Source organism: Chelonoidis abingdonii, chromosome 4 (genome assembly GCF_003597395.2).
Source record: "Chelonoidis abingdonii isolate Lonesome George chromosome 4, CheloAbing_2.0, whole genome shotgun sequence".
Classification (NCBI taxonomy): Eukaryota; Metazoa; Chordata; order Testudines; family Testudinidae; genus Chelonoidis; species Chelonoidis abingdonii.
This window is the reverse complement of record NC_133772.1, coordinates 44287584-44305512: the sequence shown is the minus strand read 5'-3', so window position 1 is coordinate 44305512 and position 17929 is coordinate 44287584. Positions and strand designations below refer to the sequence as shown.

The window sequence follows — 17929 nt, the reverse complement described above, 5'->3', positions numbered from 1 at the left end:
TGTGTTCATTTTAACCAGCTGCCCTGAAGTGAAACTAAAATGTGTCCTAGCTGCACTAGGATTTTACAGATAACCAATCTTCTTTTAACACTTTTTTTTTCTTTTCCTTAAGTGTGGACATGGCATTGGTGGCCCAGTTAACTGCAGCATGCTTTTTACACTATCATCGTTTTGAGTAAGGGACTGCATGTGTCTGCACCTGCATTCAACGCGTAGCATGATAGTGCCCTTATTCTGATTAGGGTTATCAGTAGTTATGAGCAGTGACCTAAGCCCATGGACTGTATTAAAGGCAGTGTATAATTCAGCATATAACACCCTGCTCATTTAGCCTGTTTTCTCAGCAGCTAGGATGGCTCATCATTGGTCTGTTTATCACAGAAGGATTTCTGATGTTAGGAAAAAATGCTCTCTGCACCCTGTGTTCTTGGGCTTGCAGTAGCCATAGATGCCATTTTTATGCCAGGAGTGTATTATATTAGCCAGGACATCTATAATGGAAAAAGGGGAAGTCAATTTTAACTTGAGACCTCTGCTCAGGTGCTACGAATGAGGGGGTGGAAGGAGAAGGGCTGCCTATAAATTAAGGCAGCCAGGGAGGGGATCCTTAATTTTGTCTGTTTGATGCAGTTACATGGGAGGGGGTAGGCCACAAAGAAAATCACTCAAAGCTCCGTTACTTAACGCATTCAGAGAAAGGCAGGGGTGGAGGCAGGGGAAGAGGAGCGGGACGGGCTCCACCCCACCAGACCCCGGCTCAGCGGCCTTCCGGCGGGAAGGTTCTAAGGCAACTAATTGCATCGGGGCGGCAGCGGGAGAGGTGCAGGCTCCGCCCAGGACATGATCCAGCCTTTGAGCCGCTTCCCGTGATTCCAGGCCCGGCAGGCAGCTCCCCGGGACGCGCTATGGGAGCCGGGCGCTTCTTCCTGCTGCTGCTGCTGGGGGTGAGTGCGGGGCAGCGCGGGGGGCGGCTCCGCCTGGGTCCTGTCCCTTGGGGGCCGTGCTGATCGCCGGGCACCGGAGCTCTGCAGGGGGGCTGCCCGCAAGCAGCAGCTGGGGAACGCCTAGCCCTCTGCCTCGGCCCATTGCCGGGCTGGCTGAGCTCCAGGGGTCGTTGCCTCCGCATGCCCGCGGGCTCTGGGCGCCGGGGGTGGGACGCTGCTTGGGGGGCGGAAAAGGGGGTTTGGTTGTGGGGAAGGCGCAATCTCCTGGGGCCAAGTGTTTCCCGGCTGCTGGTGCAGTCTTTTCTGCGTTTGGGGCGGGGATGATCTCTCTTGCTTTAAGGAAAACTTTTAAATTCTATTGAATAATAGAAACTAACTCTCTGAAATGCTGAGCCGAGCCGAGCCGTGCCAAAGGGAGGGTTGCCAATTTTGGTTGGACTTAATATCCGAGGTTTCATCACATGACATAATCTGTAATTAAATATGAATCATTAATTTCTGGAGATTCCAGGACTATCCTGCAGTGTTAGTTGGCAATCTTAGTCATGTGGCACGTGGACTTGGTTTTATAGGGGACCAGGAGATAGGATAAAACTTTTAGTTGTTTTTTTTTCTGAATCACAGCAAAGGTGTGTCTGAAGCCGGCTTGATTGCTAATCAGAGGAGATCAAACAAGAAATTGGCTTCTCCTAATCCTGGCCTGGCCCTTAATCACAAATGTTCAGACCATTCCCCCATCAATTCTCAGCTGCAGAAGACATCGGTGATGTGTGCTAGCCTGCCAGGACAAGATGCATGTCCTCCCAGCTCCAGGAACTGGCCAGAGTCACACCTTTCCCTTTTCACAAGTCAGGCACATCTGAGTCACAGAAACAATGTGGGCTCAGAGCAGCAACCCCCTAAATTTGGTCTCAACCTGCCCCTGGTTCCACTGTGGTGCACTCTGGAATGCCAAACTGGCCCTTTCCTGCATGTTGGGGAGCGCCTATTATTAGCTCTGTAACTGTTGTAGTGATAAAAGAAGAACTTCTATGTTCTCTTGATCCTGCATGTTTCCGAAAGGAAAGCTCTTTCAGAGAAAGAGGGAGTGTGATGAAGCATCTATCAGTGGAAGGGGTCAAGGATGGATGATCTCTGATTTTTGTTTTAAATATAAACTCCCTAAATTCTGTTTTTACAGTTCCTACTACAGTTTAGCTTGGCCTTGCTATGCTGCTTGTATTTGCTGTAGAGCAGGGGTTCTCAAACTGGAGGTTGAGACACTTCAAGGAGTCACAGGGTTATTACATGGGGGGTTGTGAGCTGTCAGCCTCCACCCCAAACCTCGCTGTGCCTCCAGCATTTATAATGGTGTTAAATATATTTTAAAATGTTTTTAATTTATAAGGGGGGATCGCACTGAGAGGCTTGCTGTGTGAAAGGGGCACCAGTATAAAAGTTTGAGAACCACTGCTGTAGAGGCTCCAAGTAGGGATCAGGAACCCCATTTGCTCTGCTCTGGGTAGCATACACATAACAAAAGGAAGGTCTGTGCCCAAAGAGCTTACAATTTAAATATGTGACGAGATAAATACATGCATACAGCAGACAGATGGAGGAGCACAGGGTGGTAGGGAAACACAATTTTTCTATCAAACTAGCTACTGTCTCCTAAGAACGTGGATTAAATACCCTTCCTGTAGGAAGTGTCTACACTGAAGTGTAGACCAGCTCCAAGACACAGACTGAGTCCAGTGTGCTATAGGAAGGCTGCGTTGGAGTAGGGAATTAAACCCCGTCTCCTGAATCCTGGGCTAGAGCACTAACTCCTGGGCCATCCTTCCTCTTGAAAATAAAAATCATGAGTCACTGACAAATTGCTAAACAAATTGCTCTGTGCCTCAGTAGGGATTCATATTTGTCTCCTGGCTTAGGATGTTGAAAGGATTTTTAATTAATGTGTTTTTTAAAGTCAACATGTAGATCCTCAGGAGAACGTTACTACTGAAGTGTGTATTTATTATTTATTTTATTTAGTAACAAATGTAATTTTCTTTTGCTAGGGATCCAGTTTCTGAGTATGTGTTACGCTCCTGAGATGTGACTGTACTGTATATTTAGTACAAAAAGGCAGGGAGAAGTGTTATAGGTCACTTGTAAAGAGGGGCGAATTGGGAGTCTGTCCCTTTTTTGCTGCTCTGTGTTATGTGAAGGTGGCCTGAAAGTTGTGATATGTTTTTTTCTCTTGTAATTCTCTACCTTGTTTTTTCACACTGGAAATGGAGGTCCTTGGTAAGCTGGAAGACTGGGGAACTAAAGCAATGGTAATGTGAACTAATAGTCAAAGAGATGTGGAGTTCTAATCACACCGTCAGACACTTTTCATTTTGCTTTTGTTTGTTAACATTTATTTAACTTGAGTTAATGCTTTTGCGCCTTCTGCAGAGGTAACAGAGCACACAATAGACATGCTCTCAGGCCTGCCCAGTGGTCGTGCAAAATCAAGAAAGACCAAACTTGATATTCCTGACCCTTCGGGTACGTCTGAACTACGGGATTATTCTGATTTTACATAAACCGGTTTTGTAAAACAGATTGTATAAAGTCTAGTGCACACAGCCACACTAAGCACATTAATTCGGTGGTGTGTGTCCATGTACTGAGGCTAGCGTCGATTTCCGGAGCGTTGCACTGTGGGTAGCTATCCCATAGTTCCCGCAGTCTCCCCCGCCCATTGGAATTCTGGGTTGAGATCCCAATGCAAAAACAGTGTCGCGGGAGATTCTGGGTAAATGTCGTCACTCAGTCCTTCCTCCCTGAAAGCAACGGCAGACAATCATTTCGCGCCCTTTTTCCCTGGATTGCCTTGGCAGACGCCACAGCATGGCAACCATGGAGCCCTTTTTGCCTTGTCACTGTCACCGTATGTGTACTGGATACTCCTGACAGACATGGTACTGCAGTGCTACAGAGCAGCATTCATTTGCCTTTGCAAGGTAGCAGAGACAGTTACCATCCCTGTTGCACCGTCTGCCATGCCACTGTAAATTGTCGATGAGATGACGGTTATCAGTCGTTCTGTTCCGTCTGCTGCTGTCATGGGTGCTCCTAGCTGGCCTCGCTGAGGTCAGCCGGGGGCGCATGGACAAAAATGGGAATGACTCCCGGGGTCATTCCCTTCTTTATGTTTTGTTTTAAAAATAGTCAGTCCTGCCTAGAATATGGGGCAAGTGTACTAGAGAACCAGAGAGCACAGCTGCTCAGTGTCAGAGCCCCAGAGATCCCGCAGAAATGATGAGCTGCATGCCATTCTACGGGGTGCCCCTGCAACAACTCCACCCGTTGCTTCCCCTCTCCCCCAACCCTCTTGGTGGGCTCCTGTGGCAGTGTCCCCCCATTTGTGTGATGAAATAATAAAGAATGCAGGAATAAGAAACACTGACTTTTTAGTGAGAAAATGAGGGAGAGGAAGCCTCCAGCTGCTATGATTGTCCAGGCAGTACAGAATCTTTTCTTTAGACATGAAAGAGTGAGTCTGATAGAGCTCAGCCTCCAGTTGCTATGATGAAGACGGTTACCAGCTGTTCTGTACCATCTGCCGGGGATGACTGGGAGTCATTCCCATTTTTACCCAGGCGCCCCCGGCCGACCTCACTGAGGCCAGCCAGGAGCACTCACGGGCTGATGATGAGGACGGATATCAGTCATATTGTACCGTCTGCCGTCGGGAAGGGGATGCTGGTGTTCAGCGCTGCAGCACCCCGTCTACCAGCAGCATGCAGTAGACAAAGGTGACATTGAAAAAAGCCGAGAAACTTTTTTTTTTTCCTTTTCTTCGGGGGGGCGGAAGGGTGTAAATGATGAACACATGCCCTGAACAAGCTACCGGAAATGCTTTTGACCCTTCAGCACTGGCCGAGCTTCCAGCCAGAATACAAATACTTTTTGGGGACTGTGGATAGCTGGAGTCATCAAGTAACCCTCCCTCCCTTATGACGTCCATTTCCATTCTTTGGCTTTCCTTTACGCTTATACACAGCACTGTGCCTGTGGACTCCTGTTATCATAGCCTGAGATTTTCCAAATGCCTTTGTCATTTCATCTTCGTAACGAGCCTGATAGCAACAGAGTGTCTCCCCAATACATTGAGTCAGATCCAGTATCTCCTGTACAGGTCCATCTGGAGCTCTTTTGGATTTGGGACTGCATTGCGCCACCCGTCTGAATCTACCAAGCTCCCGATCTGGCAACAGGAAATGAAATTCAAAATTGCAGGGGCTTTTCCTGTCTACCTGGCCACTGGACACGATTTCAGAATGCTGTCCAAGGCGGTCACAATGGTGCATTTGTGGGGTGATACCACCTGAGAGGCAGATACCCGTCGATTTGCTGGCCACACTAACCCTAATCCCGACTGGGCAATACCGACTCAAGCGCTACTCCTCCGTCGGGAGGCAAGTACAAGAAACCAGTTAAGAGCCTTTAATAATCGATATTAAAGGGCCTGTTGTGGTGAGACGCGTGCAGGGTTTAATCAGTTTAAACCGCGCTAAACTTCGGTTAAATGCGCATAGTGTAGACCAGGCCCTTCAGAGTTTGGGGGAAGGGAGGAAAATGTTAAACCCAGAACTCCTTTCAAGCTCCCTTTTAATCTGCTGTAAAGGGCACAGGCCTATTTAACTTTATTTTTTTTTTTTTTTTTTTTTTTCCCTTTTTCAGAGTTCACCTTTAAGCATTCTTGCAAAAACAAAGCCCACCTTGAGATTACAGTGTGATGGGTTTTGGTGGTGGTTTTTTAATGTATTCTGTTACTTACTTTACATTGCTCATGTCCCCATCATGCTGTTTTACCTTTACTGAACTGCTTCAGGTACGCATGACTTGAAAACTTATCAAGAGGGAATTTGTGTTTCCTCTGTTTCTGGTTGAAGTCTTTAGAATAACCCAATATGTTCATAGGCCTCTCACTGAGAATGTACAATGTCATGGGGGGGTTGTTCATTCAACATATTGCCATGTATTTTCCATAGGTTGAATCCTCAGCAATATCTGAGAGTAGAGCAGAGCCAAGCAGGCACAGCTGTGGTGATGGAGAATATCTGCATCAAGGCTACTGCTGTAAATACTGTCCTGCTGGTAAGCACTTAATGATCTGTAGTTCACTTGGCTAACAAAGCATTTTTCAGAGATGTGTGTACTGGTTAGTATTTGTGCTGTAAGATAAAAACAGTGAGAGAACAATGCATGTTCCAAAAGCCGGTGAGGGCCATTTTATGCTGTTCGTCCTCCTATTCAGCGATACAGCTCACTTCAGAATGGTGTCCAGTTTTTCACAAAATAGGGTGTGGCTGGGTGATCTTGGCAGTCGGTCAGGAAACGTGGGCATGCTATAAAAGAGTCTAAATCAATACTGAAGGAAGCTGTTACAGCTTTGCAGGGTGGATAAAAATCAATTTTTTTTAAAAAAAAAATTAAAACAGATTTTTTATGTAAATTGGTTTTTTTGATAAAATGCTTTTTGAGGAAAAGACCTATCTAAAGATATGTTATAGCTCAAAGATCTCTCATCATGGAATAAGGATTATAAATTCTAATTCTATAGTATGAGACAATATATTAATGTAATGTTTAAGAAAAGTTTTGTAAATGAGTTCCTATAGTTCATAGATTAGGGACTCAATTTTATGGGTTCCACAGGCTTCTGTATAGATTATTTGGGTTAATCTTTCTATCTACCCAATGAGACTCTGTGCTCAGTCTAGAAGATCCCATCAGAGATGCTTAGTTTTGCAGTTCTCAAACTGTAGATTTGTATCAGAAGTAACATGTTTGTTAACAAAAAAAAAAAAAAAAATAGAGGGGGGGTGAGAACGAACAGACCTCAACTCTATTGTCCCTCTGCAAATTTGTGTACACAGAGTCAACCCCTTACCTCTCTCTAAAAGTATGAAGTTTCAAAAAGTTCAGTGAATAAATGATTGTTGGGGGCAGAATAGATCTGGACAAGAAGTCTGGAGATAAATGTGAGAAGCGAGGGACATGTGATTGTTTTGATAAAATATTATATGTTTGCTGTTGAAGAAAAAATCCAGAATACTTAATGTTACTGTTTTAGTTAAATAAAACAATTTAAATGTCTGTCTGTCTGTTCTCCTCCTAATACAACACGGCAAGAAAATTCTTCAAATACTAATGATTAACCTGTTGAATTGGAGATAGTTCACCTCCAAGTGACTTCATAAATATCTGCTTCAATTACCTTTGGGGAATGAAATAGCCAAACAATCATTAGTTTTACAGCTATATCAGAAAACAAATCTGAAAAGTTTTGAAAATAAATCACTGTTTAAAAATGTACAGTGTGTACCTTCTAAAAATGAAACCTACATCTATCTCTGAGTTGTGCAGAATGTGTTAAGATTATAACAACCAATAAGAATACACTTTTATGAAGAAAACCATGATTAAATCGATCTTCCTGACTAGTGATTTAAATCAAATCCACTCTGCAGCTTTGTCTTAACTCTTGAAAACTGAACCAATGTCCTGACCACACATTTTATTCCCCCAGCATCACCTAATTGTAATAATGCTTGTCAGATATAGTCAATACCAACACACAACATTTCTGCTGAGTATTTTAAATCTACATGCAAAACTTACTTTATTTTGTAAACTATTTGCATGTCCATCTTGGAAATGGGTGTAAAATTCATTCATTTTTATAGGGCCATTTTCACTTAGTTTTGTGCCAAGGAGCATTCTATCCTCAATTTGTTATAATCTCATGAGGTTTGCCCTGTGGCTTTCTAAATCTTGTGAGTGAATTTAGTACGTAAGTGTCAAATTCACCCTTAAGCAGAGACCTTGAACAAGGCAATGTGACTTGAACCCTGTTTTAAGGACTTAGGCCCTGATTGCCCAATTGATAGCAGATGGGCACAGCGGCCTATCGGAGTGCTCTCAATATGGTATGAACTGCAAGAGTGGAACCACAAGTAGGATTTAAGTGCAGTGTAGGCCTCTTGTGTGGTGGATTTCACTCAGTGAGGAGCTAATTACAGAGAGAGATAGCATTAGCCAGAGCTGTATGAGCTTCCCTACACACTACCTACCACATCAGTCTCACCTGAGGCACTTTCACTAATCTATTCCTAGCCTGTTCTGAGCACAAACTGTTGTGTTGAACTATGACAAACTACTTATTAACAAATAGGGATGTGAATGTGTCCAAATAGAGCTAAGAAAAACATTGAAACAATTATTTTATTGCTAAAACCTTCCATTTAAAAATAAAATACAGACATCTTTATAAGTAGAGTATATCAGAAAGATCACCAAAAAACAGGGAAATATTATTGGTGGAAATTTTTGTAAAACATTTTCCGCTCTATCTATACAGGAGGAAAAACCCCAAGCCTATTGGCCTTTTATTTCTAGTTGTTTACTTGTTTTTCTAATGTTATCTGGCCGCTGACGTCTAAGTGTTCTTCCTGGTTTTGTTGCGTATACTGAATCTCATTCAGCTCCACTCCTTGCAAGGAGTGGCTGAAAGGAGTCATGTTGCAGTATGCTTGAATCCAGTTAACTATATCCTAATACTACTTGAGAGATACAGCTATAGTGTTGAATTTCTGCTTCTCCGTTTATACAGGCACTTACGTTAGTAAACACTGCACGGTTCCACATACTGAAGGAATTTGTTACCCTTGCACAGATGGAGAGGATTATACTGCTTATGCAAATGGCCTGGACGAATGCATACGATGTAAACTGTGCAAAGAAGGTATAATACAAAGCTTGGGCTGATCTGTAAATACATTTGGGTTGCTGTGGGCAAAAGCTTTGATATTCTTTGTTCCGCAGAAAAATCTGTTGCCTCAGTCCCCTTGCTTATTTTCATAGATTTAAGAAGATTTGCACTTTTTTTAAAATAACTTATGCGTGGTAGAAAAGAAATCACAAGTTCAGTTTGATTATGTATGTAACTTGTATGATTCTTATTTTTCTCAGATCAAGTAACTGTGAGCACCTGCACTTCAACGAGCAATACTGAATGTCAGTGCAAGCCAGGCTATTTCTGTCCTACTCTAGGCTGTGAGATGTGTTACAGATGCAAGTCAAAGTATGTACAATAACTGACTTAGGCAATTGTCTTCCATATAGTACAGTAAAAAGTAAAACCTAGCTCCTCTAAATGTTTACCCACATGTTTACCTTTGAAGTCAATGGTGCTGCTCATGTGTTTGAAGTTAAATGCATGCCTGAGTGTTTGCAGGATCAGTGCTTAGAACTGTGTGTGTGTGAGAGAGATAAGTATTGGTGTCCTGTTTGATGCTTCTGCCTGGACGCAAATGTTCCCAACATGTTTCCTGATTCCTTCACCTCCCACATTTGAATAGGCTTTGGGGGACTACCAGTTAGGACAGCTAATGTCAGTAGAACTACCCAGAATTTTATAACATGGAGCCAACTGTTGAAGGAGGCTATGTACGTGATTAGTTACCATTTCGTCTCAGTATTTTTTTCCTTTTTTGAATAAATATTTGTGTACATTAATCTCTCCCTATGGACTTCTATGTTTTTGCTGTGGTGCCACGTAATCTTCTAGCATCCTTTATTCTTCATCTGTTTTTCAAGTACTTTTTCTTAGTGACTAGTGAGAACAGACTACTTTTTTTTTTTAATTTGCACATTCTGTCCATGTATATAAATTATTCCTATGAGAGTAGGAGTGAGCATGAGTACAGATTTTATTTTGTAACATAATATTTTTATCATCAATTTTAGGTGCCCAGAAGGGAAAGAAATTGTACAAAAATGCAATGCTACAGTTGACCTGGAGTGTGGCCATCCTCCTATAGGTACAGTATAAACTATGCTTAGGGAGGTCTGATGACTTTCTGACTCTTTGTAGATAATTCAGAAGCAGATTATAAAAGCGAGGCTTTGAAATCCCACTGTGTGTTTGATGAGCCTACGTAATTCACACTGGCAGCCGCTAGATGGAGACAAAGACTCTCCAAGTGTGGATTGTGTAACCGACCAATATTTGTGGTAATTAAACTAGTACAGGGGACTTGTCTCAGTGGAAAGGATTACATAGTGGACATGCCTTTCCAAGGTGTCACATTAACACAGTTTAAAGCTATAGGTAGTACCCTTCAAATACTCAAGTTAAATATTAAAACCTGAAAAATATCTGTATTGTGGCATAAATCTGAAAAGAGAGAAAATGCACTGAATTGCTTTTCCCCTTTAGAGCCTGTAGATTCCCTTCTACTAGCTTTTAATTTGCACTGACACAGACCAGCATCTAGATACTCTAATGGTGTATTAATATCTGTGAGATGGTGGCTTTCTTGGGGCAGAGACTAGAAGTGTCACTGTAACAAACTGCTGGATTTTACAGGCATTTGTCTCCATTGTTGTGTGCAGCATCAACATTCTTACACTGCAAAATCAACTGTCTTATGGGTGGCTTTAGTATTTCAAACTTGCTTGCTTTTTTTGCAGGGACTGCAACTACTGGAGGTTGGATTGCTGGGGTCATCGTGCTCATTGCTTTTGTGGCTGGGTGCCTTCTTTTATTTAAGAAAAGGATATCATATAATAAAACAAATAAAGGTAATTAAAATTCCTTTCTGTGGATAACCTGAGATACACAGAGACTCAAGTTTCCAAAGCTAAATGAAGTAAGAACAGAGGTTGTCTTTATGGCTTCTGCCCACCCTCGCTCCAAGCCTCTGCACCGCTCCTGGAAACGGCTGACATATCCCTGCGGCCCTTGGGGAAGGGGTCTCCATGCACTGCCCCCATTCTGAGAGCTGACTCTGCAGCTCCATTGGTCAGGAACTGTGACCAATGGGAGCTTCGGGAGCGGTGCCTGTGGGCAGCGGCGCATGGAGACCCATTGGGCTCCCCCGCCTAGGAGTCGCTTCCAGAGGGGTATGTCAGTCACCTTGGGCAGCTCCCAAAAGTAAGTGCTGACCCCCTGACATTCTCCTGCTCCACCTAGAGCCTGCACCCCACACCCAAATTCCCTCCTAAGCCCGCACCCCCTCCAGCACCCAAACTCTCTCTCTCTCTCTCTCTCTCTCTCTCTCTCTCCCAGATCCAAACCCCACACCCATCTTGCACCCCAACCCCCTTCCCCAGCCTAGAATCTGCACTCAAACTCCCTCCCAGAGCTTGCACCCCACAGGCCCTCCTGCACTCCAACCCGCATCCTGGAGTCTGCATCCCAACTCCCTCCCATACCCCAACCCTGCACCCCCTCCCACACCCCAATTCCCTACCCCAGCCTGGTGAAAGTGAGTGAGGGTGGTGGAGATCAAGCGACAGAGAGAGGGGGGCTGGAGTGAGCAGGGGGCGAGGCTTTGGGCAGGACAGGAGTGTGGTCTCAGGAGAGAGACAGGGCAAGGGTCTTTGGGTTTGTGCAATTAGATAGTTGGCAACCCTACTGGGCACGCATGTGGAAGCCCTGGCATGCCAGAAGAGCGCGCCCAGCCAGCGCAGCTGGCAGCTCACTGGGCACCAGCCAGCACAGGTGCAGCACCGCCCAAATGTCAGGTGGACTGCGTCCGCGCAAGCGTGACTTGTGCATGCTTGAGGGCCCATTGACTGTTCTGCCCTGGGACCCGGAACTGCTGTCAGCGGGCCTGCTTCCATCCTAGCTGCATCTACAGCAGGAGTTTTGCTTGGCCTAATTGTGTTGCACCAGGGCATGACATTTTTCACACCCCTGAGTGATATAGCTAGGTGGACCTAAGTTTTAGGTGTAAACCAGGTCTCTGACTAGCTTTTGGAACTGAGGCCTAAAAATTTTTAAAGATCATAGACTCTGAATAGATTTAAGTGGAACTAGACCCCAAATGGAACTCGTGATTAATATCTGTCTAGCATGTATAGTGTGCCTCATCCATTCGTGCTCCAGTAGATTTGGCAGAAGGGAGTCCTTCAGTTCCTTGAACTTGTCAGCCTGCTCTGCAGCTTACCTACATTTAAACTTCTGGTTGAGATTGAGAATCTGTGTCAGAGAGTTATGTAGTGTACGCAACGTACTAATTCAGCTATAGTTAAACAATATAACTTAGTAGAGAGAGTTTAATTTATATTCTTCGTGTGTTTCAGAAAATAAAGATGCAGAAAAAGATGTGGTAAGTTTCCTTTGGACACATGCCATTTTTTTTCTTTTACCTTTAATTGCATAAAAATTCTTTTTAATTAAAAATTGAAACGATCTGTTCAACTATAGATGAGGCATACCTTAGTCACTTTCTCTGTCCTGATTGCTGTTGTATGTTGGGACACTTTTCTTCACTTCATACGAAAACTCAAAACTTTTAGGTCATCTAGTTCACTTCCTGTTAATGTTGGATTGTTCTCTACAATATAATATATTCTTTAGTGTCTTGTTTAGTTTTAAATGCCTCATACGATGGAGCTTCCAGTACTTCCCTTCGAAGAATATTGTAGAGCCCTAATATGGCTCTGTCAGGAAGCTTTTCCTGATAATGAAATGAATGAAAAAGTTAACTTAACTACATACTGTTATTTCTAATTATATCCTCTTGTGATATCCTAAATAGTTCTGCTTAAATATTAGTGTTTACACTCTTCAAATGTATATCGATAGTTATATCCTTATCTTTTCTCTCATGTTAAATGTAACTTGTGTTCTTACATGAGTAGTTTCATTTGAGGTTGATAGAACTCATGAAGTGACCAAGATTTTTACCCTTAATCTCTCCTCGTAAGTCAGTCCCTGTATGGGGTCCTGATCCGTGTTTGGAGACACTGTCACAGTACAAATAAATAATAGCCCCATCATTTTTGCTGCTCTCCTTGGAATCCTGCAATTGTAAATATCACTGATATTGAGATGCCAAGAACTGCATATGTTACTTAAAGACAACCTGCTTAAGGAAAATTGTAATTCATAGGGAATTTTGGCAAAATCTTCAGTTTCTCCATTAGGTATGTAAGGAGCTCTAATTTTTATATTTGAATTAAAGTTTAATACTAGATATCATGGAAGGCACAGATGAGACCTTCTCGGTTACCTTTTTAATACAGACTTTTACTTAAATAATAGTAAGTAGAGAGACAGTTCAAAGATATTATTTTTTTAAAAAACTCCACGACCCTCAATTCTACAAGATGCCTTAGGAAAGTCGATCACTTTAAACTGTATGTGAAACTTGAGGTCCATAGTAAGTGTCTCAACTCTCTGAGCACCCAGCTGCTTTTTTTGTCATTTTTTTTTTGTTCTGACCTTGCAGGGTTATTTTGTATGTTCTGTAAAGGCCTAGCAAAGAAATAGGTTACAATAAAGATGCAGAAAGAGTACAGTCGGTTTAACCTGGGGCAGTGGTAAGAGCTGGGGAACTATTCTGCTCATGTTCTCACAGGCCCAGAGCAGATCTCTGTTCAAATGATCAGCAGTGAAATAGTCAATGTTTACATTTTTAAATGCAATTGTTAAACTTCAGAGTTAATACCAAATGTGGTTAGCTCCCCTCTCTGCCCTTCAGCCCACTTGGCATGGGGTCGGTTACATGGCTGGAGAGTGATGTTTAGTGCTAACGGAGTTATTGTAGCCTTTTCTCTTAAAAAATAAATAAATAAATCCTATTTTCGATAGATGTGGCAATCCCCTTGCCTAACCACAGAAGCTCACATGTAACTTCTTTGCTATTCTGTAGTGATTAAAGCTGCTCCTATTTGTCACTTGTTAACACTAGCTTCTGAATTTTTATGTGGGATGGCTGGCTTGCAAATGAAGCACTATGTAGGAAATGTTCTTCCACTGCAAGGTTCTTGGGAGCTTGCCTACAAAGCTATGTATGCTTTAATAAAGCACTCTTAATTAGCACTCTTTAATACATCACTCTTATTCCTTACAGGAGTCTGAGGATAGCACTGAAATTTTCTTTGCACCTGAAATGGCGAATGCTAACACTAGTGCACCCATTTTAGAGATACAAAACTCTGTTCAGAGTCCACCAGTTTTAGCAGTTAATAGTCCTAATTCTGCACTAAGAAATGAATTGTCTGAGGATACCAGTGTTGTATTTTCTGAGAGAAGTGGCCTACTACTAAATGGTGAAAACAACTCAGGGGAAGAGTCTTACCACAGGACTGCAGGATATTCAGCACCAGTAAAGCCTCCAGACAAGCCTAATTTTGTCTTTTGCCCTGGACAGTCAAATGGTGGGATGTTCGTATCTCAGATGGTAAGTGAGAAATGCTCAGGGTGTCATGAAATTTGTTGTGTAATCTTATGGAAGCAATGTAAAAGCCTCTTCTTTTTAACATCTAGAGCATCCTAGATTGCAGAATGAATTGGTAATAAAATAGACCCCCCCCCCACCACGTAGAAAGATATGAAAGATGCTTTTGCATTATCTTTATTTTTAAAAGGGAGATATGGAAAAAATTGTAAGTTTGTTGAAGTGGTATCAGAAATTTCTGTAACTCATCCAGTCAACCTAGAAACATTGTTTAGTTAAGTGTCTGCTATCCTTTTCTTTCCACTGCTCACTACCAACACGGAAGATAGGTTTTTTTGTTAATACTATGACTGATATACTGCTGCCTCTCTTATTAGGTAGTGGAAGAGCTGGATTTTCTGGCTGAGCAGTTTTTGTTTACATTTTATTCAGGTTTACCTTTATAGATACTATGAAATCAAATCACCACATCAAGGATAGCGATTGTAAATGGGCAAAGAATGTTTTGTTCTGTTTGAATAAACAGATGTTTATCTTGCAGGTCAGGGATTCTGAAGCCAGGCCTCATATAATAGTTAAAGAGCTTTCTCAAGAAGGTGAGTAGTTCACATAGCTCACCTTATTGGGGATCTAAAATTGGTAAGAGTCTGCAGAGTACTGGGCAAAATATGACTTTCTGTCTTGAGTTCATTGTACATAATTATGGGACATCTGAATGTGAAAATAATAGATATTAATTTGTTTAAATGTTTACAAACATTTAGTCCTGCTTACTATATCAGCACTTCTGCAGATTGCTGCATTTTATTTATTTTCGTTCTTTTAAGAAACTGGTTTAAAAACAAAACACCTCCCCTCTCCTCCCACACGCATTTCGTAGCAATTAATTATATCTACATAAGGACATCACTTTTTCATAATGTATTCATAGGGACATGCGACATAGGACTAGAAGTTACGTTATGGGTCATAGAGTCCAGTTTCCTGCTATCACCGGCAACCACAATCATATATTCATGTTGTTAAAGATCACTATTCAGTGTGTCATAACTTTAGGAACAGTTTCTTTTTAGAGCTAACTATGCTCTAGTAAAAGATCCATTTTATGTACCAGCAGTGTAATCTGTAGCATGTCATGTTAAGGATACAACAGATTTTTGTACAGGAGCTTTACCATTCAAACGAATAAAATGCCAGGATGTATCAGATACCAGTAAATATATCAGTGAACTGGTATATTGTGTGGCACTGAAGGAAGTAAACCATGTTCTGATTGAGAGTACTGGTGATATCAGACTTACCTTGGCAGACCAAATCTGCTAATAGCTGTGTAGATGGATGGGTAAAATTAATTGCTAAGAGTGGTCATAAAGCCATCAAAAGTGAACAAGGACCTTAAAACTACAGTGAAATCTGTACAAAGGGCATCTTCAATATTCAATAGACTACCTCCCATTTTAAGAGACCACTTTGAAGTATGCATAGTGACATCTTTGAGCTTTTTAAAAAATTATTTTGAATAGGAAGCCAGTTGGTTACCTGTTCCTTGGGTATTCACTTAGGACAGGCTTCACCACTTCTGTTGAACTGAATCTTTGTATTGTATTGACTTTCAATAGTATACACAGGCTTTTGTTTTTAACTTAATAACAGTTCAGGTTATGCTCATCAGATTCCATAAAATATATGGGTACAACTTGACTCTTTAAAATTATACTCTCTGCTCCTATCCTACACTTGGGGCCTGTTTACACAGTGCAGCAATGTGCATCAGAGGAGTGTGAGTTAAAGTGCAGCTGTTTCACACTACCTGGCCTGTGTAGTCCCTCCTGGCACACACTAAAAGTCCCTAATGCACATTAACGTAGTGCAGTCTGACCCACACTAAAGAACTTTAAGTGCATGCCAGCAGGATCTACATGGGCCAGTTCGCATGCAGTACGGTGGTGTGCAGAGCAATTCATACCCCATTGCTGCACAGTGCCATACTACGTAGACAAGACCTACGTTGTATATTAAAGGAATAAAATGATTCCATTTAGAACAAATTAGTTATGATTTTATTATGGCATAAGAAAATTTCAGGTTTAGATGTTTCCTGAAGTCTCTGTAATGGTGCATTTCATCTTCTGCAGAAAGCTATCATACAAAGTATAAAAAAAAAAACAAAAAAACCTCTCTATTTGTATTCCCAATTTATCAGTAGCTGATTGAACAGATACAGTATAGGCCAGCAATGCAGTGTGAGACTAAATGGAGTATATTGCTGAAATACTCTCTTGTTGTGTGTCAGGGAATGTTAAACTACAAAGGGAAAGGTATTGCAGATGAATTGGATTCATCTGAGAACCTATACAAGTGTACATAGGCATCTATAGAAACGGTTATTTTAAAATATTCATTGATGCTTTTTTTTTCTCCCCAGCATTAATTGAAAGTTTTTATTATTTTATAAAAGAAGTCCCACCACATAACTGGAACACGTTTATGAGAACTCATCTAACAGATAATGAAATTGCTAAAACAACGTTTGAACATCCAAAAAATATTGAAGAGCAATATTATCAGATGCTAATCATTTGGAGAAACAAATTTGGAAATGAGACTTCTGTTGTTAAATTATTAGATAGCCTATGGAATATAGGACTGAGACAGTCTCATGAAAACATAGTAAACCATTTAATAAGTAAGGATATTATAACTATACTAGAGGCCAAAAACTAATGAGTATACTATTATCAACAAAAAAAAACAAAAGAATCTGTAAACTCTGTAGATAAATAAATGGAGATATACCTAACTGGAAGGGACCCTGAAAGGTCATCAAGTCCAGCCCCCTGCCTTCACTAGCAGGACCAAGTACTGTGTTTGCCCCAGATCCCTAAGTGAACTCACAATCCTGGATTTAGCAGGCCAATGCTCAAATCATTGAGCTATCTCTCCCCCCCCCCCCCCATGTTTTTATACGCAACTTTATTTTAGTGCGTGGTGCCAATTTTTTTTATTGTTGATTTAAGAAAACTTGAAAATATCAACATAAAAACTACTGGTAAAACAAATAGAGAAATGAGTTCAGATATCTTCACTGCAACTCATGTCATCTAGAATAGCCGCGTCTCAGATGTCTCTTACAGGCTTTACTTGTCATTAGTTAAACGTGACAATGATTCGAGTAGCTGTTCACTGAAAATGTGTCCTGAACTGTAAGACATTAAATAAAGTTGGGTGCCCTTTTCATGTTCAGTTGAGGAAAGGATATCAGTGTACGTTAAACTATATAATAAACTTTGAACACTGTTATCTCTTGGGAAATGAGAAGTGTAAGGGGAACCTCACAGTAACTGGATGGAGTGATATTTGTTGGTTTTGAAGGTTTTTAAGTAGATTGTTGTTTTGTTATCTGCACTGATAAACAGGACCAAACAGAATCTTAAGTTATTTTTTTTTATATGCAGTGAAGAATGTACTTATGAGAACATTGTGATGTGAAGAGATTCATAGAGTTTTAGGCCAGAAGTGAACATTAGACCATCTAGTCTGATCTCCTGTATAACTCAAGTAATTAAATTTCACCCAGTTACCTTTGTATTGACCTCATTAACTTGTGTTTGGCTAAAGCATATGTCATAAGTAGATAGGTAAGGTAAGGTAAGGGTTAATTTTCTTTTACTGTAAAGGGTTTACAAAGGGAACCAAACACCTGACCAGAGGACCAATCAGGAAACCGGATTTTTAAAAAGTAAGGGTGGGAACCTCTGGAGGTTTTTGGCT

General features: G+C 41.6%; 1 protein-coding gene across 1 annotated transcript; it reads left to right on the top strand.

Annotated features, from left to right (window-relative positions):
* Nucleotides 1–863: 863 nt before the first annotated feature.
* LOC116816362 (tumor necrosis factor receptor superfamily member 10B-like) lies at nucleotides 864–17752 on the top strand. Its single transcript, XM_032765515.2, has 10 exons — nucleotides 864–944; nucleotides 5954–6059; nucleotides 8578–8709; nucleotides 8937–9048; nucleotides 9714–9787; nucleotides 10440–10550; nucleotides 12057–12082; nucleotides 13832–14161; nucleotides 14700–14754; nucleotides 16584–17752. The coding sequence occupies exons 1-10, from the start codon at nucleotides 906–908 to the stop codon at nucleotides 16880–16882; spliced, it is 1284 nt and encodes a 427-aa protein (XP_032621406.1). The 5' UTR covers nucleotides 864–905; the 3' UTR covers nucleotides 16883–17752.
* The last annotated feature ends 177 nt before the right edge of the window (nucleotides 17753–17929 follow it).